The sequence below is a fragment of the Hetaerina americana genome, unplaced genomic scaffold, assembly GCF_022747635.1.
Source record: "Hetaerina americana unplaced genomic scaffold, ioHetAmer1.1.p SCAF_148, whole genome shotgun sequence".
NCBI lineage: Eukaryota > Metazoa > Arthropoda > Insecta > Odonata > Calopterygidae > Hetaerina > Hetaerina americana.
Window position 1 is genome coordinate 38,457 of NW_027286603.1, and position 25,858 is coordinate 64,314.

Sequence of the window (25,858 nt, forward strand, 5' to 3'; positions counted from 1 at the left end):
CGTGAGGAACGATCGGCGCGTCACAATTGATGACATCTGTGAGCATTTTCCCAATGTTTCTCGAACAATTGTTCATGAAATTGTTAAACACCATCTGCATTATGCAAAAATTTGTGCAAGATGGGTCCCTCGCGTATCTCAATGAGCTGGCGGCAAAGGACTATGCAGCAGGAATACAGAAACTTGTCACACGTTATGACAAATGCCTTAATTTGCTTGGAGATTATGTTGAGAAGTAGTTTAAAGTATCCTCTTTCAAATAAAATTTTTTATGTTTGTTAATATTTACTTTTGTGTCTTTATTTCACGAACGGGTACTACTTTCCGGATGACCCTCGTACTTTTGTCTGATTTGTAGAATTCAAGAAAGTTTCTGATAGTGTGAAATAGGTAAGAATTAAAGAATTCCTTTTCAGTAGATGAGAGCAGAATATAGGTTACCCATCCTCAACCTGCAGGCTTCTTAGGTGCATGAAGTGAATGAAGAGTTGGGATGAGCAGTGTTAGGCATAGGTGTAAGACAGGGATCCTCATTGTCACCAGTTCTTTTCAAAACATTTTTGGAGGTAATGGTTAGTGAGACATGGTAAGCAGGAGTGGTAGTAATCGGTGGAGAATTCAAATTGATGGTTATATTTGCAGATGGTCAACCTTTAGCTAGCCAGTCAGTTAATGGGTTGCAATCATTTATGGGTGCATGCGAAAATCAATGTGAGGGGGTGTGTGATGTGAACCAATGTAAACAATGGTTATGAGGTTTCCAAGAAGACAAAAGGCTAAGTGAAACATTGGAGGGCACCAACTAGACCAGGTTAAATAGTTACCTATCTTGGATGTGATTTGGACAAAGGAGATCAAAGTAGTAGGGATATAAGAAGAAGAATTATAGTATTAGGTAAAGAGAGAGGGAATTGATGACAGGAACATTGAGTAAGGATGTCAAGGAAATAAAATTGAAAACTTTAATATGGCGTAAGGCTTTTTATGGCTCAGTAATTAGGCCATTGAGACAACACTATGGGTGAAGATTTTGATGTAGAGCAGCAAGTGAAAGGTAAAATGGATGGAAAGGGAAACATACAAGGGAGTGCATGGTGGCAGAGGAGAGAGGTTTGTTGAGATAAAGCCAAAGGAGGAAGGAATGATGAATGAAAGGCATTTTGATATGTGCTGGAATGCTGAAGACTGCGTTCGAGGGGTAGGCATTAGGCAAGGGAGTTATGGATATGAAAAGGTCGGCAGGTGGGATGGCATTAAGGGAATTAGAATGTATAGAGAATCGAAGAAGTGTTTTTGTAGTGAGAGTCAGGTCTTTTGGGCAAGACTAAGAAGAGTAGGGACTAGTAGTAGTAGATAGAGGTCTTTATTTGGGCGAAATTGAGACCAAATGGTCCCTTCTTCCATTTAACCCATCGTCGTATACATATTATATTAGCCATTAAACTTATAGTTACATTCATATGTACACATAAATACATAGAGACAGACATAAATTCATTTAGCACAGATTTGCACATCGAAAAAAAAAGTATATATATATATATATATATATATATACACCCACACACATAAACATACATACATACATATATGCATACATATCCACACGCACATACATACAAACATACACACATAAACATACATACATACACATTCATAAATACATACATAATTACACACATTTACATCCATACATACATAGTAATAGTAGGGTAAGTTTCAGTTCATCCTAATCTATCTTACGTCCTTATAATATCTGAGGAACATGGGAAGGACAAAAAGTTGCAGTATACTTTTAAAATTTGATAGGTGCATTGAGTTGTCAAAAAGCATTGTCAAAAATGAGTACATCCCTGAAAAAATAAGAAAACATTACAGTAGAACATTTATATTTTTTCAGTCACTTAAATCAGTATTAGTCACCTGATTTATATCATTCGATAGAACTTTAATTATCATATTAAAGGAACATATTTAAATGCAATGCTCGAGTTGCTGAAAACTGAATTAAGCAATTCTGCTATTGCTTGTTGCTATAATTCCCTCACTTTAATTAAAGAGTAGTCCTCTCCCCAAAATTCAAGACAATCAAATATTAAAGCCATCGACAAGTTAATAAATGTCTCAATGGATGGAATTAAAGGGATTAATATTTTTGTGAATTGACTACTGTTCACACAGATCTTTCCTTCTCCAGATGGCAATTCATATCAAATTCTGGAGCAAGGTCTTAATAAGCAAATAAATGCCTGTTCTTTTCAACTCTCAGCAACATACTTACACTTGCACCTTTCTCTCTGCTTCCAAACAAAGGCCCTTCTCTTATATGCCCAGGAGGCCCACAAGGGCGTCAAGGGGGTTGTGAGGGATGCACGCTTTGGTGGACCAATTGAGGGTGCCAGACTCAAGATAATGGGCCGGGACATGGGTTTCAACTCTTCATCAAAAGGAGAGTTTTGGAGACTGCTCCTCCCGAGGAGGGAGTCATACCGCATTGAGGTGAGGGTTGCCTTTGATTATACTAATTTATTACTAATTCAACTTTTCAGTGCTCCAACTGCATGATTGTTCACAATTTGTTATTGTATCCGATTGTTACAATGCTATCTATTATATTAAGAGTACAAGGAAGCAAGATATATTTATCTTTATGAGAAAGGCATTTCTATCTTTTTGAAGCTGACAAAATCATACCTTGAACTTTGAGTGAAACCACAAAGTAAGATGACTTGTCCTTGACCAAATATTCCAAAAACAGGACATCAAAAGCAACTTTAAAGTAAATTTAAATTGATTAATGCAATAGTTTTCCAACTTTTCATGATTAACTTATTTCCATAGCTTTATAAATATGTAATTCCATGCATCAAATTGCATTCTTATTTTATGATACCCCTTATCTTATTCATTAAAAAATTACAAATGCACATTTTTTCTCTTTTTCTTGCTAATATTCACACTGAAGCCAAGGATTTTAGTCTATACACTAGGTTCATTATGAGACTTCTACTTAATGCTTGAACGATAATATATTTTTAATTTTATTGAGGATACTAAAATCCCTGCAAGACCCTACTCAACTATAGGTCGTTTTCTTTCTATCATGCTTGCTTCCCCTGCAGATTTCCAATTATTAACATGGCACCAAAGAATACCAGAGAGAAGTGTGTGGGTGATGATGTCCAGAACTATTTCCAAGATTTCCTCCAAATACACCCCTCTCAAAAAAAAAAACCTGGCTAGACTGAGAGCCAGGACCAAATACGTCAATATAATTTTAAGCTTTTTCATTATTTAATATTTTGAAAAATACATGGAAATACAATTTAAGTAAGAAGGCTCAAAAGCAACGAAATATTCAAGCCCTTCAAAGCTGAAGCACATGCATTCCAGTACCAAAATCAGTCTGAAGTCATTCATAATTATTTCTGTTCCAATATTCAGGTCGAAGCTGATGGCTATGAAAGGCAAGTCATTCCATTCCAAGTCAGTACCAGCCAAGGTGGGGTCACATGGCTTGAGATATCAATGAAGAGAAGGCAACAGTTTGGTGAACCACAGTCAAGAACCAATACCATTCAAGAGACTAAGGAAACTATTCATATAGAGGATAGCCACACCACAGATGCCACTCAACCCTTCAATGAAGAAAAAACAAGCCAGATGCACAAGGACCCAATGAACAAGTCACTTCTCCTCAACAAAACACATTTTATTCCAAGTGAATTGGATGATAAAAATCTGACTGACGTGCAAATCACAAGGACACAGAAAAGTATTCAGCATGCAATGGTCAGTGCTGGCTGTAAACATTTAGTGATGACACCAGTAGGCCTAAGTGCAATATTGTTTTTAGTAAATGTGTTTTAGAAACTTCCAACAATTCAGAAAAATATCATTTTTGCTTAGTTGGTAAGCAATTGCAGAGTGATATAAGGAGGAGGTCATGACATTTGTGTACTAGTTTTGACACATTAATTTCCCTGTAATGTTTTTACAGATGTCTCTGGCGATTGAAAATCTTTGCATTAATTTTACTAACTTGCTTAAGAGCCAGTGGACCCCAAATGTTCGATCGAAAATTTTCGAATGTGTGTAGTACTAAAAATAAATTTGTGAACATGCTTAGGAAAAATATTTCACGGTAAAACCTTGTAATTAAGAATTGCATTGGCAATTGAAATACCAAAATGACATTCTTTCGTGGCATTCAAAATCTTGTTTTATACATGTGTTTCTGTAATAGGTATGTTGTCTCAAACAATGATTGTATTGTCTCCCTGCACTGCTATCTTAATTCAATACCACAATTCACAAACAGGTAAAAAATATTTATATTTGCAAATGTATATGTTGGATGAACTAACAATCATGGCTGGAATTAGCTTATCTAGGATATAATATTAGTTTCTTATGTCGACTACATATGGTACTAAACAATTAGGTACCAAACATTTAGTTTTCTGTCTGTCATTTTTGTTGTTGTTGGATGATTATCAGGAAGGATGAGTACTGAATACAACACTGAATACCTTTGTAGTATTTGGTAAAGAATGCAATTGCACTGTTTTTGACATGGACTCTTGGAGATAGAACCTATTGCCTGAAAATAAAAGTAAAACCATTAAAATAATAGATTAAGACAGTAGATGTGTTATTAAGTGTACATTTATTGGACTGCTGTTAATTCCAGCTAAATCTTGTGGATTCATTTGCATGGTTGAGAAAACAGTTGGAGAAATTCTAGAATGAATATTTGCTGAAGAAGATTCTTCTGTTGAGCTCAGAGGTGATTCTCTTTCCCTTTGACATTCTTGTGGCCGGATCAACAATATTCATGCACCCGTTCTGTTTGTTTCATCGCTGTGGAGTATGTAAGTCGGTCTGTGTATCACTGTAAGTTATGCATTGATGCAGAAACTCCTACCGTATAGTTAAGACTGCTCCCTTGATTTCCATGTGTGCCAGTGACACTGTATATTTCAGGGTTATGAATTTTCCGGTTTTTGCAAATGAAATGTGGACCGCTTTTACAATTGCAGTTACCTGGATCCTATACCACCTCAAAAGCAAAGGTTGTGCCTATACAGATAATTAGATGGACTGCTAATGGTTGTGCTGCGTGACTGTCAGGGTTAAGGATGTTGTTTGACACATGAATATTGGTAGTAGTTTTGAGAGTTTTAGGGTGCGTCGACAGCTAAGGTCATTTTGCACCACTCATTAAAATTAAAACTAAAATTCCTTTTTAATTAGGAAAAAATAAATACGATTAAATATATAAATAAATAAATAATTGTTAAAATCAAAAGGCATTAAAATTATGAGATCCAAAACTATATCTGCCTCATTAAACCAGTTGCCCTTAAAAAATTTAAGACTCGATTTATGAACCCAGAGTCATCCCCTAAAATATAACTTAAGTCTCCCCTTATATTAAACATGTCTCTGGTCCTTTGGTATGTTCTACATTCTGTCAGAATATGTTTTATTGTCAGGGGTTGGAGGCACTCATTGCAGCGGGGCTGTTCTTTTACCTCCGCAAAGAGGTACGAGTGAGTGAGGGCAGAGTGCCCTATTCTCAGGCGCGTAATCATGACCTCTTCCCTCCGAGTTTTCAGGATGGAAGAGGACCATGATGAAACGACCGGTTTTATTGCCCTGAGTTTATTGTTTTGCAGAGACTGCCAAGCCTCCTTCCACTGATGCAGGACCGAGTTCCGCAAGGCAGCCTTTACGTCCTCCATTGGAACCAAGGTGGAGTCGGTCTCGGGTTTTCGAAGGGCATCCTTCACTGCCTGGTCAGCTTTTTCGTTACCTCTTATGCCGACGTGACCAGGAGTCCATATAAAGGAGACCCTGTTCCCCTTTCTCTGAAGGGACCACAGGGTATAATGGATGTCCTGGACTATCGGGTGCGCAGGTGCAAAGACCGATATAGATTTTAGGGCGCTCAACGAGTCTGTGCAGATGAGGAAAGAGCCATTGCTTTATTTTATTTCTCCTAGGGCCGTCCTTATGGCCAACAGCTCAGCTGTGAAAATGCTGCAAGAAGCATTGCTGTTAAGTAAGTCTAAAAACCGTTGGTTAAAAACTATGTTAAAACAAGGGTGGTTTGTCTCTGATAAAATTTTACAGGCATAGTTGCCCATTAAAATCATCCTGCGGGTTTCCAACGGAGGCTCCCCTGCGTCTGCAAGTAAGCTTGGGACTGGGCTTGTTCTAAATGCCCCGGTGGCCAACCGTATCCCAGCATTGTGGACACATGTAACTGGTTTCAAGTAAGACTCTCGTCCTGAGGAATACACTATGGAACCATAGTCCAGTTTGGATCGCACCAAGCCTCTGTACAATAAAAGCATGGTGGTGCGGTCTGCTCACCATGTGGAGTGAGTTAAAAACTTTAAAACGTTGAGGGTTTGGCGACACGTCTCACGTAACACGCGGATATGCTCCCGCCAGTTCAGCTTTTGGTCCAGGATCATGCCGAGAAAGCGGACGGACTCCACAAATGGGAGAATCCTACCCAACAGGGTTAGGGTCGGGGTAACGTGGTAACCGCGAAGACGGTTACCACGGTACCGTTGGTGCACGGAAGTGCACGCATTTCGTTTTCTCCATGGAGAAACGAAATCCGTTCTTTCGCGACCACTCTCCCAGTTTGTTTAGAGTCACCTGGGCTTGCCTGGAAGCGTTTGGCAGTCGTGTCGACCGGCAAAATATGGCTAGGTCGTCCACATAGAGCGATGACATCACCGGGGCATTGATGCATTCCACCACGTCGTTGATGGCTATGGCAAATAACGTCACGCTCAGTACTGAACCCTGGGGTACCCCGTTCTCCAGTGTAAAAGATCGGGATAAGTGCTTCCCAGTCCTTACTTTAAAAAGAAGGTTGGTTAAAAAATTTCTGATAAATAGGGCCATGTTGCCTCTAAATCCCCACTTGTGCAACGTGTCGAGGATTCTCCATCGCCACACACTATCATAGGCCTTCTCCAGGTCGAAGAAGACTGCTATGACGTGTTGACGTTGGAGAAAGGCTTCCTGGATGAAGTTCTCAGTGCGCACCAGATGGTCTGTCGTGGACCTGCCACGCCGAAAGCCGCACTGAGCGTCGGAGAGCAGGTGTCGACTCTCCAAGCACCACATGAGACGTCGGTTTACCATCCGTTGCATCACCTTGCACAGGCAGCTGGTGAGAGATATGGGACGCTAGTTATTCGGGTCATTTTTGTCCTTACCCTGTTTTGGGATTGGTATCACGATGGACTCTCGCCAGGCATTTGGAAAACTGCCCTCGTTCCAAAGTTGGTTGAGGGTATTTAGGACCTCCCCAATCGCAGTTTCCGGAATGTTCCGGAGAAAAGCGTTGTGGATTTCGTCCGCCCCTGGCGAGGTGTTATGGGAGTCTTCGATGGCAGATTTAAGCTCCCAGGGCGTGAAAGGCTCATTGTAATATTCAGATGTAGGACCTGCACCAAAATTGAGAGGGACTCTCTCGCATCGCCTCTTCATGTTCGCAAAGTCCGCGGCATAGCCCTCGTCACTGCTATTGGCCGCGAACTGACTGGAAAATATGTTGCTTATTTCGGCAGGTGAATTAACCACCCGGTCAGCAACAAGCAATGGCGAGATGACAAATGAGCCCTTGGACCCGGAGATTTTCTTAACTTTGTCCCATACCTGACCAAGTGGCGTGCGATGGTTGATGGTAGAGACGAATTTTATCCAGGAAGCCCTCTTGGCCTCCTTGACGGCCCTTCGAGCTCGCGCTCTCAGGCGGCGGTACGATGCCAGATTAGTTGCCGTGGGATATTTTTTAAAAATATTCAACGCTTTTTTCCTCGCCCGGATCGCCCTGTCGCATTCCCCGTTCCACCAAGGGACAGGAGCTCGATTAAGATTCCCGGACGTACGAGGGATACTTTTGGTAGCTGCCGCCAAGATCGTTGAACTTAGTTTCTCGACGTTGTGCAACGCGTCGAAACTTGCGTCATGTTTATATGTAAACGTACGCTTGAAAAGTGGCCAGTCCGCACGGTTAATACGCCACTTTTCCGGGGGTAGTGAAATGTTGGGCGAAGAGTCTTCTTTAACGAGTAGAAGAGGAAAATGGTCACTCCCACAGAGATCGTTGTGGGTGGACATTTTCAGCTTTGGGCCTAGACTTCTCGAGCATAAACAAAGATCTATTGCTGAGAATTCCCCATTGAAGCTGTTAAAGCGGGTTTTTTCGCCGCTATTTAATAAAAACAGGTTAAAATCCTCAATAAAGTTGGATAAGATTCGACCTCTCCTATTACTTTGGGTTTCTGGCCCTCCCCAGAGAGGATCATGAGCATTAAAATCTCCCATCAAAATGAACGGCTGAGGAAGCTGGCGGATAAGGGCTTCAAGGTTCAGGCGGGTCACCGGTGCACCCTCTGGCAGATACACGTTACATAACGTCATCCTCTCAGGGGTGTGCACCGTGACAGCGACGGCTTGGAATGGAGAATTCAGTTGGACTCGGGAGGTGTAAAGGGCCTCACGGGTCGCAACTGCTACTCCTCCTTGAGCTCGTTGGCCACTTAGGTCATCCATTCTAAAAACAGTGAACCCCTTCAGAGTACCCTTATCTTCAGCCTTAAAATGGGTCTCTTGGAGACAAATACAAGAGGGTTTAAAATCTTGGATTAAAATGGCCAGCTCCTCCTTGTGCCGGTAAAAACCATTGCAGTTCCACTGCAATATGGAACACATTTAAAGTTCTAAATTAAAATGAATAAATAAATAAGTTGATTACAAAGGGAGATGACCAACTCTATTGAGGTTATCGCTTGAAGCGATGTTTCCTCTTCCACTCGCTAGCGAAGACCTCAGTATCAGAGATACTCTGGTCCTCTTCAATTACCTCCGGCTTCTTTGGCTTGGCTGGAGGCGGCGGGGAAGGTGTATTCTCACGCCCTTTTGGCGTGTTCCCCTTGGTGGTTTTTTGTGGGCTCTTCTTTGAAGGGCCCACAGGAGTAGGTGGCTCCTTGTCCACCTTACTCTTCGTGTCCTTCACCCTTTTGGGTTTAGGCACTTGCGTGTTGTCAATTGGGGATTCTTTCGGGATCTCTGTCTGCGTGGCGATGGTACACTTTACACATGGCGTGGTTGCAACGGAAGCAAAGGACCGGGAGAAAGTTGGGGCGATTAGCGCCCTGTATTTTCTCCTCGCTTCCGCATATGGGATTTTTTCCAGTGTTTTTATCTCCATGACTTTCCTCTCTTCTTTCATCTTCGGGCAATCACGAGAGTACACTGGGTGTGTACCCTCGGAATTGACACTAAGAGGTTCCAAAGAGCACTCTATTTCCTCGTGCGCGTCTTTGCCACAGCGCGCGCAGGTGGCCTTGCCCTCGCAGCGCGACGCGACATGGCCGAACCGTTGGCATTTGAAACAACGCACGGGATTTTGGATGAATGGCCTGGTACCGATGCATAGCCCACAAGCACCTTGTCGGGTACTCTATCACGCGCAAACGTCAAGATCACGGAAGTGCTGTTCACGTTTTCTCCGTTGCGCCTCGTGGTGAGTCGACGACAATCAGTCACTCCTTGAGAGAACATTTCTCTCTTGATTCTCGTCGATGTCCACATACAGGAGGTCGTAGTGACTGATGACTCCCCGACAGGTGTTAAGAGTGCGGTGCACCTCCACCTTTATCGGAATGTCATGGAGCATTCCCATAGCTAGCAGTTTTTCGCTCTGTGTATCGTTCAAGGTTTCTATAAGAAGTGTACCATCCCTGAGCTTCTTCACGCTCTTTGGGTCCCCAGGCACAATCTGTGACAACACTCTGCAAATTAAGAAAGGAGAAACCTTTTTCAAGGTCTCACCTTCCTTAACACAAGACATAATAAAATAACGCTTACATGCGCCAATACACTTTTCTCCCCCGCCGGTGTCCGGACGGGATCTTTTGAGTGGTGGAAAGGGTTTTTCCTCCATAATAGTAAATGATTCGTCCCTCGGCCTCCCCACCCGCCACGGAGCCACACATTTGGGACGCCACTCCGCCAAACCGGAGCGGTCGCCAGGGCTAACTCGAGGGATATAGCGCTTCAGGAGTGGTCGTCTGTTTCGGGGTAGATCTTCCGTGCAAGGGCCCACCAAAACCCTTACATCTCCGACCTCCCTACGCAGACCGCCACAACCTTGGCACTCGCCACCGGAGCGAAAACGCGACGGAAGCCGATTGACCGGGAGTGGCTAGCTCCCGGCCTCCCGTTTACGCGAAATCCGGGGCCGAAGAGGGATATCGCTCTCCGGTCCATACAGGGCATCCGAAACCCTGCTGGGAACCAGAAAGCTCACCCTCCAGGATCCCCTTCTCTCCCTTACGGGTCTCCAGGCACGGCAAACACCTGGGCGGATCGCAGGCCAGATGGTATGGCCGCTCACAGACAGTGGATCCACAGCACTGTCCGGACGCATCCCTTGCTGGCTTGGGGTTTGTTTTCGGGGTTTTCTCCCCGCCCTTTTAGTCGCCTCTTACGACAAGCAGGGATACTGCGGGAGTATTCTCTATCCCCCAACCCGCGGGGGTGTCTAATTTTCAAATTTCTTATCAGAAATTAATGAGGTATTAAGTCATCTCTTAAAAAAATTCTTTACCATATAAAAATGTTTATATGATGCAGGCATACTACATTAATTCACAATAATAAAGAGCTTTTTAAAGGAAAGGATTGTTGAAATCTTGAATTTAAATTGTGCGTACAAATGTAAAGTCCATTTACTTAAGTTTTTCATAAGACATTGGCAATGGAGAGGACATATAAGATATGAAAGTCAAACAATTCAACATACAAGCAGCTTTGTACGAGGGTCATCCGGAAAGTAGTACCCGTTCGTGAAATAAAGACACAAAAGTAAATATTAACAAACATAAAAAATTTTATTTGAAAGAGGATACTTTAAACTACTTCTCAACATAATCTCCAAGCAAATTAAGGCATTTGTCATAACGTGTGACAAGTTTCTGTATTCCTGCTGCATAGTCCTTCGCCGCCAGTTCATTGAGATACGCGAGGGACCCATCTTGCACAAATTTTTGCATAATGCAGATGGTGTTTAACAATTTCATGAACAATTGTTCGAGAAACATTGGGAAAATGCTCACAGATGTCATCAATTGTGACGCGCCGATCGTTCCTCACGAATTCGTCAACTGAGCTCACCAGTTGGTCTGTAATGACAGACGGTCTCTCCGAACGCTCATCGTCGTGTGTGTTCCCCCTCCCCATGTTGAAGTTGCGACACCACCGCCGAACAGACGACTCGTCCATTACATTGTCTCCATACACCTCCTTTAATTGGCGATGAATATCACATGGGCGAACGTTTCTTGCATTGAGGAATTTAATCACTGCCCTCACTTCACAACTGGCGGCGTTCTCAATTTTTTTAAACATTGTAAACAATCACAGAAACAACACAGGCAATGCTAGCGTCACGCAACTTGGCTCAGAGAAGGCAGACAAGCCACTGAAGCTATCTGACCTCGTCCAGCGGCTACTCGCGTCGTCAGCACTTCATGCGGCACGAACGGGTACTACTTTCCGGATGACCCTCGTACTTGCACTGCAAACTAGGATTACCACCTTTTTTCATATTTATCATTGAACAATGGCAAAATTAAAATAAAATACAAAATATTCGGTGATTGATCTTCTTTCAGCACTTTTGATGTTTTAGGCATTCCTCAAAACTTTGGTGGCATGACTCAAAGAAGGTGATGCTACAATTTGCCTGCATCCAAACAGCAGCATGCAAAGTCATGGGCAGCTAAGTAAAAGCTAATATTATCATTACCTCAATGCCCAATGTCTCATTCCCAGCCCTGCTTAAATCCCTTCAATTGAAAATAGTTTGAGCAATACCATGAAATTCTTTCTTTTTTTTTTGACATATTTTCACTTTGACCAGTCATAATGTTCTCCAAAAACGAAACACGTCCTTTGAACATCTACGGTTTGTGCATGTTTTCAAAATATGCTCTTGTGCAAATTATTCAAATCATTTGCAGTCCAAAGAATGAAAATGTAGTGATACAATATGCTTTTTGGGAAAGTATTTATTCAAACGTATATGCTGGACAGCCTATCAACTAGAATAATGCAAATCTAACCTCATATTATATCTAATTCATCATTTGTCAAAGATATGAATACAAGTTAAATTAAATGGCATTATCTGAAAATAAATAAATATTAAAATAAAGCTTAAGTACTTGTAATACCCAAATATTTATTCCTCATTTACTGATAAGGTCCTCCTGCACAAAATCAAATGGCTGAAAAGGCTGACATGGAAAATTGGGTCAACAGCTGGGATACTTCATTTAATTTTGCTCAATACTGTGAATGGCTCTAATTTAAATTCAGTCACCAAGCTGGAAGATTCAATACTTTTTTAATCAGTTGGTGTTTTGGTTTTGTAAATGTTCAATTTTGACTCATCTGGATGGTATGAGCAACCCATACAACCCACTTTGTTTTGACATGAGTGAAGACTTTCAAAAACCAAATATTATTACATCTTTTTTTCTCCCAACTTGTGGCCATAAAATCATATTGTCATGTTACTTCACTTCTTGGAATCTTGACTATATTAATAGATTTACCAACCCTAGGAGATCATGTGCTCCTACCTAAGCTGAGGAGCAAAGTCAGGCAGTACCACATAAATTTCCATCAGATATCCAGTTAATAGGACCTCAGGTTGTTACAATATACTGTTCTATCTTCTTGTAATGGATCGTGGCTGTTAAAATGTGCAGGAACATTTGTCAGAGATAATATCAAAATGTGGACACAAAAATCCAGCGGTGGGTTTTCAGGAGCCTTGAGCTAAAGATCACTGGAAGTGATTACTATGGTTGACACATTATTAACAAAATGGCAAAGCCATTTGAAATGTAAGATTAGCACTGGTACCTGGGGCAAAAATTCCTTGATACCGAGGTACTGACAACAATCCTTGCAAAATTTGATTTTTTCTTCCATAATGTTCTACATATATTCAAGGAGAAAATTAAGAAATTAAATATTTAATTTAATTTCTTCAAAATTATGATCTACTTCATTCAGTTGAATATGCAATTCACAGCCACCTACATCCAGTTTAATATAGCCTTACATGGCAAGGCATGTTAGAATAAGCTAAACCAAATATGAAAATACATCTTGTACTGATAATTTATTTGAAATACAGTGGGCATTTCAACACCTGCATATCGATGACAAATTTCAACTTACATAACTGAAGACAATGCCTAGACATGACAATATACATAAAATGAATTTTCCAAGTTGAATGTAGTCAGCGCTAAAATTAGTGGTCCATTATTCTATCTGATGTCCCTCATCATAATCATCAAATTCTGAATTATTATTTTCCAGCCATTGGTGTAATCCACAATTCACATGGTGAATGATAACATTCAAGAATTCAATAACAAGGCAGAAAAACCCTAAGTAGCACAGCAGTTTGATTTCAAACTGTTTGAAGTTCAAAACTCAAAAGAGCTGCTCCTATCACTTTTACTGAAGCAGCTATAAGGAAAAGACGAAGGAGAAAATGAAGAGAGGGATGTTCTAGGGAAATTAATTAGTCCGTGATCATCTGCATATCTTTTCACCACTTCCTGGCCCTCATTTCACTCAGGGACAGACACATGAGTCATCAAACGTCCACTGACACCCCTTCCCACAACCATTGGAACCAAGTAGCGGACTCAAGTGAGTGAAAAGTCTTTCAGTGGAGGGAACAATAGGGGGAAGAAAGAGATAAGGGAACGGGAAAGGTAACAATTTACAGACAGAATAGATTTTTCAGGTAGCATTACCCATTATAAAGGGGGAGTTGACCAACAGCTGAGGTCAATTTACTGTTTGGGATTGATGAGTGATTTGGTAGAGGTAGGATGATAAGAGAATAGGGGAACAACACAGAGAAACCCAGCGCTGACATTAATTTACTCTTAGTGAAAGATGCCTAGGCATCCACAATTTAACATCACATCAAGCGAACAACAAAGGCACTCCACTTGAAGTACTCTCCACATGGTACCACAAGTAGGGGTCACCATATCTTTGAAAAATTCTGCCACCTCAAGGAATTGATCCCAGTCCCTTGTGGTGGGAAGCCAGGGTCAACTGGCAACTAGACCAACCCAATCCAAGGGGATTTTTTTCTATCCCAATGTTTTTTATGACTGTTAATTATAAAATTGTCTCCCATTTGTCAAGAATCCCACAGTTAAGCTACAATGCTTTATTGGTAGTATTAGAAATTATATCAAGTTGGGTTTTAGATTATGACATTGGAAGAACAATGATAAAACATAATTATTCAAACTAATAGTGTCATAATCACAAGAACATTATGAAGATCCGCCACAGCTCCTCAGATTCCAGCAGTGAGACAGTATGACACAACAGTGGATAAAAAAGCGTCTGTGACCATAGAGGCATTGGCAGTTGGTGTGGGCAAGGGTATAGCAGTCAAAGTTGAGGGTGAAGAGCAATTCTATTGAAAGTAATGGATTGAATGCTGATTTACTTCAGTTAAGCATTTCTTAATCATCTCCCCAGACAAACACAATTTCATCAGGCAACTAATCAATTACTTACCTGGAAAATGGGAAACCATTGAATAATTTTAAGATAAATCTATTCCCAAGTGCTCTGGTGAACAAAGATATTTCTGTGGATGGCAAGTGAAGAGAAACATCTTTCAATGAAAATCTCTAGCCCTTCATTTAGTCTCAATTTTTAGGAACAGAATTGCAGCATTGGTAGTAGTAACTATTAGGGGAGTCAAATGTCATTTGCGTCAGACGGGATAGGTGGGTAATCTGGTAGGGGTTGGCTGCTTCGGTGAATGGAGGAAGGGTGGGGAGAAACCAGGCATCATCACTAGCCCACTCTTAATGAAAGGAGTCCACAGTTTAACGTCCCATCCGATAGATGGCATACTAACTTGAAGTGCTCTCCATAGAGCACTCCAAAAAATATGGCCACCACCAGGATTCAAACCTGGGCTATCAAGGTGGAAATATAGTACATTAGTCACCATCCTGTATTAGAGTATTTCATTTTACATATAACAATAGACATCCTCTCCCATGGACTACAATCCTGATGTGGTGGAAGGGCTTGTGCATTCCAATGACCCCTAGAGCTGTGCTGGTGGGAGCCATGATAATTGCTCCTGGCAGGGTCACCCACGCCAGATAGGTCAAAGGTTAGGAACCAGATGAAAGGTAGTCCACACAGCGTCTGTTCCTTAGTGAGGCGGCTGCAAAGGCATCTGCCCCGTTTGGGACGGCCAGTAAGTGATGGCGTAACGTTAAAAATGCCATTCAGGAAGGCAATCGGACACCACCTCAATTATCATTCCCAAGAAGAAAATGGACAGAATAGAGAATATGAGTCCCGGCAACTACGGGACTTGACCCAATCAACCTTGCATCATGCCCAGCAGCAGGAGAGGTAAGGCTTCCGCAGTAGTCATCCCACAAAACCCTTGCAAAGCAAACACCACATTAGCAGAACAGAAGAAGAAGACCGAATTAGTTAGAAAAGGAACATGGAATGTTAGGACAATGATGAGGACAGATAAATTAGATAATATTAAGCGAGAGATGGGAGGAGAAAATATAGATATTTTAGGTCTATGGAAAGACTGAAGGTAGGCGGGGATTATTGGATTGATAGGTATAGAGTAATATACAGCGGAGAGGACAAGAGCCAATGAGGGGTTGCCATAATATAGAATGAAAAGGTAGGAAGAAGTGAAGTCAACATAGAACAAGCAATGGATACAATTTTACTAGTAGTGATAACAGAAGCAGAACCGACGAACTTGGGTCATTATTCAGGTATACATGCCACAGAACAATCGAAAGGAGGAAGAAGTCGATAGGATATGCAATCAGTTAAAGGACATAATCGCGTGTGTTCCTCCAGGGAAACATTTGATATTGATGGGGGATTGGAATGTGATGGTAGACGAAGGAAGATTCGTAAAGAGTAGGCTAATGCTGACACAGGGTTTCTCTCCACCTTTCATTCTTTCCTACCCATGCTGCAAATGACCTCAGCTGTCAGTCCCCTCCCCTAATTACTACTACTAAGAGATGGTGATGAGGTTGGGGACTATGAATTTAGCACGAGGAATGACCACCGGGAGAAAGCAATTGAATTCTGTAGGAGACTGGTTAGACATCACCAACACATGGTTTAGACACCACAAAAGACGCAGGTATACATGGAAAATGCCAGGTGACTCAGAATGGTATCAATTACATCATATTATGGTTTGGCATAGATTCAGAAACAGTGTGATCAATTCGCACAGCTTCCAAGGTGCGGATATGTACTCTGACCACAATTTAGTTCTTATGAAGTGTAGCGTCCGTTTCAAAAAGATAAGGCAGGGGAAGTGGGTCAGGAAATGGAATGCCAAGAAAGGAGTATCAGCAGGCTGTATAGAAAATAATGAATGAGGGGCTGAATACTATCAAAGGAAAGTGGAAATGGTTCAAAGAAGAGAGATCAAAAGCCAGAAATAAAAGTATAGGAACCATTATGGGAAAAGGACAAGAAATCCATGGATCACGGATGAAATGATTAGAGATATGGATGAGAGAAAGAAATAGAAGAATATAAACACAGAATTATGCAAAAGGACCTAAAAAGAGTTATATAATAAATTGAGACGGGTGTAAAAATAAAGCAAAAGAAGTGTGGTGGAAAATGCAGTGTTAGGATATAGAAATCTTTCAGAGGAAGGGTGAAATCTGTGCGCTATACAGCAAGGTTAAATCACTATCGGGAAATAAGAAGGGAAGATCTATGCCAACAGTTGCGAGATAAGGCAGGTAAGGTTATATTTGAAAGAGAAAAGATCCGAGAAAGATGGAAGGAATATAAAGAAGCAATGTATGGTAAAGAACTTAGACCAATAAGGTTAAACAAAGAAAAAGAACATGACGTAGATGAAGATAGATTAGGTCCAGACATCCTCGACAATGAGAAAGAAAGGGCATTAAGGGAGATGAAACTAAATTTGGCCGTAAGGGTAGATAACATTCCTGTGGGACTACTGAAATGTTTAGGAAAATGTGGGAGGAAGAGGCTATATGGACTGATTCGTAGTATCTATGAGAAAGAAATCTGGCCGGAAAACTTTTTGAGATCAGTTTTAGTTCCTATTCCAAAACAAAGGTAAAGGCTACCTCATGTGAGGACTACAGGACGATAAGTTTGATATCCCACGCAGCTAAAGTTGTTCTCAGGATCATAAACAAAAGGATAGAGAGTAGAGCAAATGAATACTTTGGGGATGATCAGTTTGGGTTTAGGAAGGGGAGAGGTACGTGTTATGCCATTGCAGTAATGAGTATATTAATCGAGACTAATATAGAATACAACCCGGAGGTATTTGCCTGTTTCGTAGATTTCAAAAAAGCATTTGTTGGAGGGAATTAGGAAAAACTAATGAGTATTCTGCAGAAAATAGGAATAGATTGGAGGGACAGGAGGCTAATCCGCAACCTGTACATGTCTCAGACTGCTCAGGTGCGGGTGGGAAACAGGGAGTCCGGATGGGCAGTGTTATGAAGAGGTGTGAGGCAGGGTTGCCCATTATCACCATTGCTGTTCAACCTGTATGCAGAGGAAATGAACAAAGAGGCATGGGAAGAACTGGAGGTAGGAATGAAAGTGGTCGGGGAATTTGTAAAATCAGTTAGGTTCTCTGATGACCAAGCTTTAATTTGTCAGTCAGCCAACGGGCTGCAAGCATTGTTTAGTGAATTGGAAATTCAGTGCGACAGGTATGGGATGAGAATCAATATTAATAAAACAAAGGTTATGCGATTTTCTAGAAAGAAAAAGGTTAAGCTAAACATTAAAATAGGAGAATAAAAACTAGAGCAGGTGGATCAGTTTACGTCTCTCGGTAGTGTTTTCTCTCGGAAATGTGGTCATTGAAGCAGGAAAATTGTCATAGATTGGAGGCTTTTGAAATGTGGGTGTAGAGAAGAAAAACAAATGAGGAAGTACTTGGTATGGTGGGCGAGGGGAGGGGTTTGTTGGGAGAAATCCTAAGGAGGCAGGAAAAATATACAAGGGGCATCTTGATCGGCAGTGGGATGGGAAGGGGCAGGAATAGAATAGGGATATTGGATGGGTTGGATGAAGGGAGGAAGGAAGTACTCGGAGGTGAACAGGGGCTTCTTGTAGAGCTGGATGCTGGGTTGTGTTTTGTCAGGAGAAAGAAACTATTTACTCAGTAGCTGCTACAAAAATTAGTCATTTGCCTGTGGAATGCTAACGGAGGGCTAGAGCATAAAACACCCGAGCTTCTTCACTTCCTCAGAAGGAACAAGGTGGACATATGTCTTCTATCAGAGACGCATCTAAAAACTGACGCTAGCTGGGAACTGCCCGGCTTTAAAATAAGGCGGAACGACCGAGCTCTTACACAGGGACAAAAAGCTGCAGGAGGCATAGCAATCATAGTACGAGGAGAGCTGACTGCCACAGAATTGCCGATTTTAACCTTTAACAACCTAAAAAGCATAGGGCTGGAAATTTTAATGGACAAAGGGAAGATAAAAATATACTCCTGCTATCTCCCAACAAAAGGAATAAGGTAAAACCAGAATTTGACGCCCTCTTAAACTCTGACGGAACAACAATTATTGGTGGCGATTTTAACGCTAAACATTTTGACTGGGACTGCCCGACAAAGAACGAAAACGGGAAACTTATCAAAAAATGGACAAACGATCTTAGAGCAAAAATAATAGCCCCAAACGAACCGACAAGGGTATATGGCAAGACCGTCATCGATTTTGCAATACTAAAAAATATAAGCAGTCCAGCAAAAACCATTACCCACAAAAACCTAACAAGCGGCCACTACCCGGTATTAATAAGCATTGGGACTAAACCAATAACAAACGTGGACAGTACTAAACGACCCTCTTACGGGCTAGCAAACTGGCAACTCTTCCGGGAAGCTATCGTAGACAGCCTAGAAAGAAGGAGCCACAGCCCGGACACGACTGAGACGATAGATGAGATGGTAGAAGAACAAATGCCATTAAGGAAGGCATAAAAAAAGGAATACCGGTGGCAAAGAAACGGCCATATGATTATCTCAAGCTAAGCGACGAGGTAAAAATCCTCATCAAAGAAAGAAATGTGCTTAGAAGATCATACTATCGCCTAGGCACCCGAGAACTTAAAAATAGGGTTCAAAAACAAAAACTTCAGGACCTCAATAGAGGAATCAAGGACTGCTAAATTTAATCAGCAACTAGCAGAACTAAATAAAAACAATCACTCCGTCTGGAAGCTAACAAAGAAACTGCGGAAATCCCCACCCAGTGACCCAAGTATAGAAACAAAAACAGAGACCCTGACGACGTCCCTGGAAAAGGACAAACATATGGCAAAATTTTATGAAAAGGTTTTTACAACCAACGACCCAGGGGCCGAAAAAGCTGAAATTAAACAACAAAACGAAAATGACATAGGGTAACCGGAGGGGCAACTAATAATCACGCTAGATGTTGTTGAAGAAATAGCCAAACTCCCAAATAAGAAATCCCCGGGAGAGGACAACATCACGAATGAAATAATAAAAAGACTTCCGGAAGCGGCCGGCCAATACTTAGTTAAAATTTTTAATGCCTCAATCGCCCTTGGATACTATCCGAAAAATTGGAAGGAGGCTTTAATCAAATGTATCCCCAAAAAAGGGGGGGGGAACACTAGAATTGGAAAATCTGAGACCAATATCCCTCCTCTCAAGCTTGGATAAGCTCTTCGAAAGGGTTGTAGCACCACACATCAAGAGATATGCGGAGCTAAAGGCAGTCATACCACAAGAACAGTTCAGATTCCGCCAGGGATATTCAACCGAACAACAAATTCATAGAGTTACAGACTTTATAAGTGATGCTTACAATAAAAAAGAAAAAAACCATTGGATCTTCCTTGACCTGTCTAAGGTTTTTGACAAGGTCTGGCATGGGGGCCTAATTCAAAAGATGGAGTCATGGAATTTCCCTAGATGGATGACAAATTGTACAAAGTCTTACTTAGACAGAAGGACATTTAAGGTTAAATGGGGAGAAGAAATAAGCGACAGTACAACTGCCAAAGCTGGTGTCCCACAAGGATCCATATTAGGTCCACTGCTATTTAACATTAACACAGCCGTCATTCCAAAGCACAGAAATGACTGGCGAAGTATAACTGCGCTCTACGCTGATGATACCGCAATCCTGGTGAAAGGGAAAAATATCCACTCAGTCAAAGAAAGAGCACAAGATGCATTGGACGAGATAACATCATGGTAGAGAAAGTTGAAATTGCAGATAAACACAAAAAAAAACCAAAGCAATACTCTTCGCCCACCCAAGACCACCTAAAATATCTTGCAAATGCATCAGGATTGGGCAACAACCTATTGAATGGAGTAAAAGCATCAAATATTTAGGAGTGGACATAGATGACAGACTGAACTTCAAAATACATATTAAACAGATACGAGATAAGGCAGCCGCTATAAGGTCGCAATTGGCACCGATTCTCAGACAAAACGCCACCCCTAAAGACACAGAAATACTAATATACTCGACAGTAATAAGACCAGTATTGACCAACGCAGCACCTGCGTGGATGGGACTAGTCAGTAGATCCCTGATGGATAAATTAAGTAGTACAGAAACGAAGACCCTGAGGCTGGCTTTTGGTCTCCCCCCCCCCCCCCCCCCTGGGAAGAAAACGAGATGGTATACCAAAAAACAAACACAGAAAAACCTTCAGACTTCTTACTGACAAAGAAAATATACTTTGATAAATTAAAAGAAAACACTAATGGGGCTATGGCATACACCAAACAAAATAAAATAGGCCCCTATGACAAATATAAGAGACAAAATAATGCTACACTCCTAAACAATACGAAAAAAATAATTAAATAAATAAAAAGAGGGCAATAAACGATGCTGGTGGTGCTCCAGGAAGATAGAGGAACTAAATATTGTGACACAGAGCATAAGCCCAACTAGGCGACCTCTGAAAAATAAAGCCGCTTGAAAAAACGGCAAGGCATGTTGTTGTCCATCCAAAACCTGCCTAAACCAGCAGATTGCCTAATAATAATAATAGATATCATTATATAAATATCAAAGACAATGCTTGGGATTAACTAAACTCGCAGATACTTATTCCTTGAATGATTATTATAAATTTTAATTTTTATTCTGCACTGATTTCACAGATAGAATGTTTTTTATTTATTTAGTCCAAAATCAGCATCACTCCAATTACATTAGACAAATAACAAAGAAAACAAATGATGCCAATAAAAACTTAACACGTAAATATTAACATTACCAGCAAATAATAAATGAAGAATGGTTTAAATAAATGGAGACAAATTGAGTAGTAAAGGAGGAGGCCCAAAGAAAATTAAGAGGTATAAAGAACAAGGCAAGAATATAGGCATATGAGTTTGGAAAATGTGAAATCAGGGAGGTGTTTCATCATTGCATATTGATGGAAGTCTAAATATTTAAGTGCATTTTGTGACTGGGAGGTGAAGAGTGGCACGATTAAAGAGGTCATTCAACTGTGTTGCAAGCAAAACCACTCAAAGAAGTTCAGTTGTAGTAGTTTTTATGGTAGGAGACAGCTAAGGTCATTTGTACTATTAGGGATGGACAGGAAAGGAAGGGTGGAGAGAAACCCCAGCATTGGCCTACTCTTGTTGAAAAGGCCCAGGGGGTTTGCAGTTTGACATCCCATCCGACAGACGTCATACTCACTTGAAGTGCTCTCCAAAAACCACCTGAAATAGGGATACCACTGAAAAATATTTGTCTCCTCCAGGATTTGAACCCGGGTCCTCTCAGTGGGAAGCTAGTACGTTAGCCACCGCACCATCCTGACCCCCTCCCCCCCCAAATAAGTTCAGATGGTCTATTATTACCATTGATGATTTCTTTAAAAAGCTTTATATGAAACATGGAATGCTGATCAGTAAGGGAGGCCGAGAGAAGACGTGATATAATCTAGAGAGAAGTCATGGAAGGGTAAATGACAGTAACTGATAAGAGAGAAAAAAATTCATCAGGCAGTCAGGTATAGTGTAGTTTTAGAGAAGTGGCCAGGTAGCATTGGCCCAAATTTGGGAACAGTATTCAAGGACAAATGAAGCACAGGCAGAGAAAAAAGTGGGGAGAGATGCAAAGAAATCTGTATTAATAAATTAAGACCATCAGCAACTAGCTACTTGGAAATACTTGGGATAGGTCCACAAAAGAGAAGTTAAGAGTCAAAGATGACACCTAGGTCATTTGAGTTATGACTGCTAGAATTAACTCAATATTAGAGTAATAATCATATTCTTGGAATGATTTACAGAGAGTTAAAAAGAAAATACTTGTTTTGCATTCATAACTTAAGGGCTAGTTGCAGTTATAACAGAACTTAACAACTGTTGACCCTTATCTCTTCTCCAAAACCCAATTGTTATTACCACAGAAAACTATACATCAATAAAATAGCGTATAGAATACTAATTGATGCTTAAGGAATAATAAATTACAATCAATGTTTTCAGGATAATTTTTCATTGTAATAATTATTCATCCATAACAATAAAATTTGCACATTATTTCACTACAAAAAATATAACCATTACTATGACATGAGCATCTTTCAACAAATCAAATACAAGTGATTTATGCATGCAGTTACAAATCAATGTTTCACTTTCTTGCTAATTCTCTCCTCATTCATCACAAAAAAATCATGGAGCACAAATGTATGAGCCACAAGCACTGGTACAATTTGAGTGTCAAGAGTCAGTCATTTTGTCTTTTGCATTCTATGGGCCCCCTGTCTTGTATGCACGTCCAAAAAGATATAATTACAGTGACAACTGGATATCAGCCAACTCTTTCCAATTCTTCCTCATAACAAGCCAACTAGGACATTAAAACACAGACAAACAGAAAATTAAGAACTATCATAAAATTACACATTTCTTGACTCAATTAATGCATTATTTGGAATTAAATACCTAAATCAGAAGTGTGGGCAAGGTTTTGCAGCAGACCTTCCGTTTTTAACAAGATTGAAAAAGAAATCCTTGGCTTTTACTTCTCAAGGTGTTGTGGAGTTGAAAGCAGAATGACTTGGGGTGCACTTCAGAAGTAACAACCAGGCTCATGTGCTCACTCCATCATCAGTGGACCTGCTCAACCTCTTCCCTAACAAATCAAGGATCCCTCCATACTGTATTCCTTATTTCCTAGGAGCCTCATGAAATATTCCAATTTCTGGGTGCCAAATTTAATGGTGTGTTTTGCATCACTGCAAACTATGCAACCCCAGCTTTAAGTTAAGATTACCAAGTAAAAAGTATTTATGTTCACATGACTTATATACCCCAACTTTTTATTTATCACGTTTGTTTTGACAGATGCATGGGCATCTAACGCATGTACAACAATACTTTATTCACTGAGTGCGCTCAAAGACTTATTCGAACTCGTAACCCGTGTGACATTGCAATGAATGCCTCGGAGAAAACTTTCCTGGTGAACAAACGTCAGAGTCAATCGTTTCCTTTCCTTGGCCCCAAATCCTTCAGTACCTTGGAGAGGTGACACTCTTGTCATCATGGTAATGGCGATAAAATATTTGAAAAATACTTTTTAAAAAGCCTATCAGTCATGACAAACTGAAACTCCCAGCAAGTACTTAAAGGGGTGAAGGAAGAAATTAATGAAAATAAACACTCCCTCAAATGGAATGCACGAACATTCTCACACATCTTTTCGTTGCATTCAATCTGAACTTAATATTTTTTCTGGGATTTGTCTGCTTCAATTTATTGTATCCAACAACCCTTCTTCCTTTGTTCAAAGTTCAACCTCAAATTATTTCCTTCTGAAAAACCATCTGTCACAATTTTGCAATCTATCTTTCACACATATAATAGCATTTAGATATAAAAAGTGTGAAAATTACACAAGTAAACACGGTGCTCACATTCTGTAATTTACAAAATGTTTTAGCTTTAATTATTTGCTTCAGCCATTAGATCCATATTCATTGACAAAATGATTTCTTATGAGTGACCAACCACAAAGAGACTTCATCTTTGGAGTCTAATGCCAGTCACGTGGTGACAGCCACAAATACAAGGACACGCCAATGGCATTCACTGAATGCGTTGACTGGTACTGTTGGATGCCCAACTATGCATTTGATGCCATTGAATAGATACCATTGCCGCAAATAAAATAAAAACTGTGACATTCTGTAAAATATTTGCACATTAAACAGAGTTCACAATACACTAATATGCATCTCCATCATAAACATGCTTACTTTTTCGAAAATGCAATTAAAGAAGAGCATTCATTTTTTTATTTGGTGGGTACTCCTGATGGCCCTCATGTGCTTTTATAGTTTCAGACACAATCCCCTCATGGCTCGACGTCATTTTTCCCAAGGGCTGAACCACCAGAGGGGGGCTTAGTACTTTATTTCAACCACCTAAAAATGGAATATTTGTCAACAATGAGGATTATATCACCTCTACAAGGACAACGAAGGATTTCACCATTATTATTAATTTCCTCGCACCCAAGTTTTCTAGATATGTAGTTATAACTCCGGCAGCAGTGGCATCATCAAAACGTGGCCAAATAAAACGGGCATTCACATGACTGGGGCTTGCAAGAGTCAGCCAGGGAAATGCACCTTCCTTCAATGGCCACTGAAGGACTTCCAGCACTCTCCTCGTCCAGGGGCCCAAAAAAATCACCATTCCACACTCGCATCACCAAGGAGCCTGTGGCATTGAGATAATCCCACTAATGTACATGTGCCCACACACACTTATGTCGCCCACAATACTCGCAGTCACCCAAAATCAATTCGATATTCGACTTATCACAAATGTGTCCACCTGAGTAACAACAGAGAGAGGTTTACATATATACAAACGTGGAAACAATTCCTGCTATGCATACTTCTTGTTTCGCCGGGCTAGAAAATGTTTCGGAGGATGATTGAAGGCATCCAAAGACTTCACTGGCTCAAGATGATGGCAAGGATGCTGCCTTTCCTTTGGCTTGGGGCTTGAGTAATGGAAGAGTAAAGTAAGTGTTACTAGGCAAGTTTTCCATGGAGCAGTGGCCAACTGCACTTCAACGTGCAGGATATCTCAGTACAGAGAAACAATCATCAAAATATATGTCCACCATTTCCACAAGTGGAACCAACATGCCGCTTTGGACTCTCATGAAAATAAAGACTATGAAGAATGAATGAATGACAAAAATTGAATGCTATTTGCACACACGACCACAGATACACTAATTGAGTGTCATTTTACACATGAATTTGGACACAAAATTACATGACAAAAAACTAAGACACAAACCATTTGATGAAATGTCCAACTGCCTCCTTCCAAATTGAATCACCAAATGAAATGCTTGGTGAGTAATGGAAAGTTTAAGCAGATGGGGGGAGAAAGTTTGTGTCGATTCATAAGACAACCTTATACTAGATTAAATCCAGCCAAAATCAATATATTGATAATTGATACTTGTTAGAGCAGAAATATCAGCAGGAAACAATCGTTCCTAAAGAACTTACTCAAATAATAACCAAAAACAATTTTATATCATATTCACTTTTCCATGTGCTGTATAATGGTACACGATAAAAATGCATGCATAAAAGTAATGGTAAAATCAACTGTGTGACACATTAC

At 40.6% G+C, this 25,858-nt stretch overlaps 2 protein-coding genes across 3 annotated transcripts in view; one reads left to right on the plus strand and one right to left on the minus strand.

The window, feature by feature from the left end:
• Positions 1 to 4,635, plus strand: part of LOC139686686 (carboxypeptidase D-like) — a 32,959-nt gene extending 28,324 nt beyond the window's left edge. For both annotated transcript variants that reach the window (XM_071583724.1, XM_071583723.1), the window contains exons 8-9: positions 2,314 to 2,499; positions 3,445 to 4,635. In XM_071583724.1, the coding sequence (XP_071439825.1) occupies positions 2,314 to 2,499; positions 3,445 to 3,870 (612 nt within the window). In that variant the 3' untranslated portion in view covers positions 3,871 to 4,635. The remainder of the gene's footprint in view (positions 1 to 2,313; positions 2,500 to 3,444) is intronic.
• An 18,061-nt stretch (positions 4,636 to 22,696) lies between these two features.
• gry (trafficking protein particle complex subunit 11 gry) overlaps positions 22,697 to 25,858 on the minus strand; it is a 52,163-nt gene continuing 49,001 nt past the window's right edge. Inside the window, exon 19 of the mRNA XM_071583725.1 lies at positions 22,697 to 25,217. Coding sequence (XP_071439826.1) covers positions 25,176 to 25,217 — 42 coding nt within the window. The 3' untranslated portion in view covers positions 22,697 to 25,175. The remainder of the gene's footprint in view (positions 25,218 to 25,858) is intronic.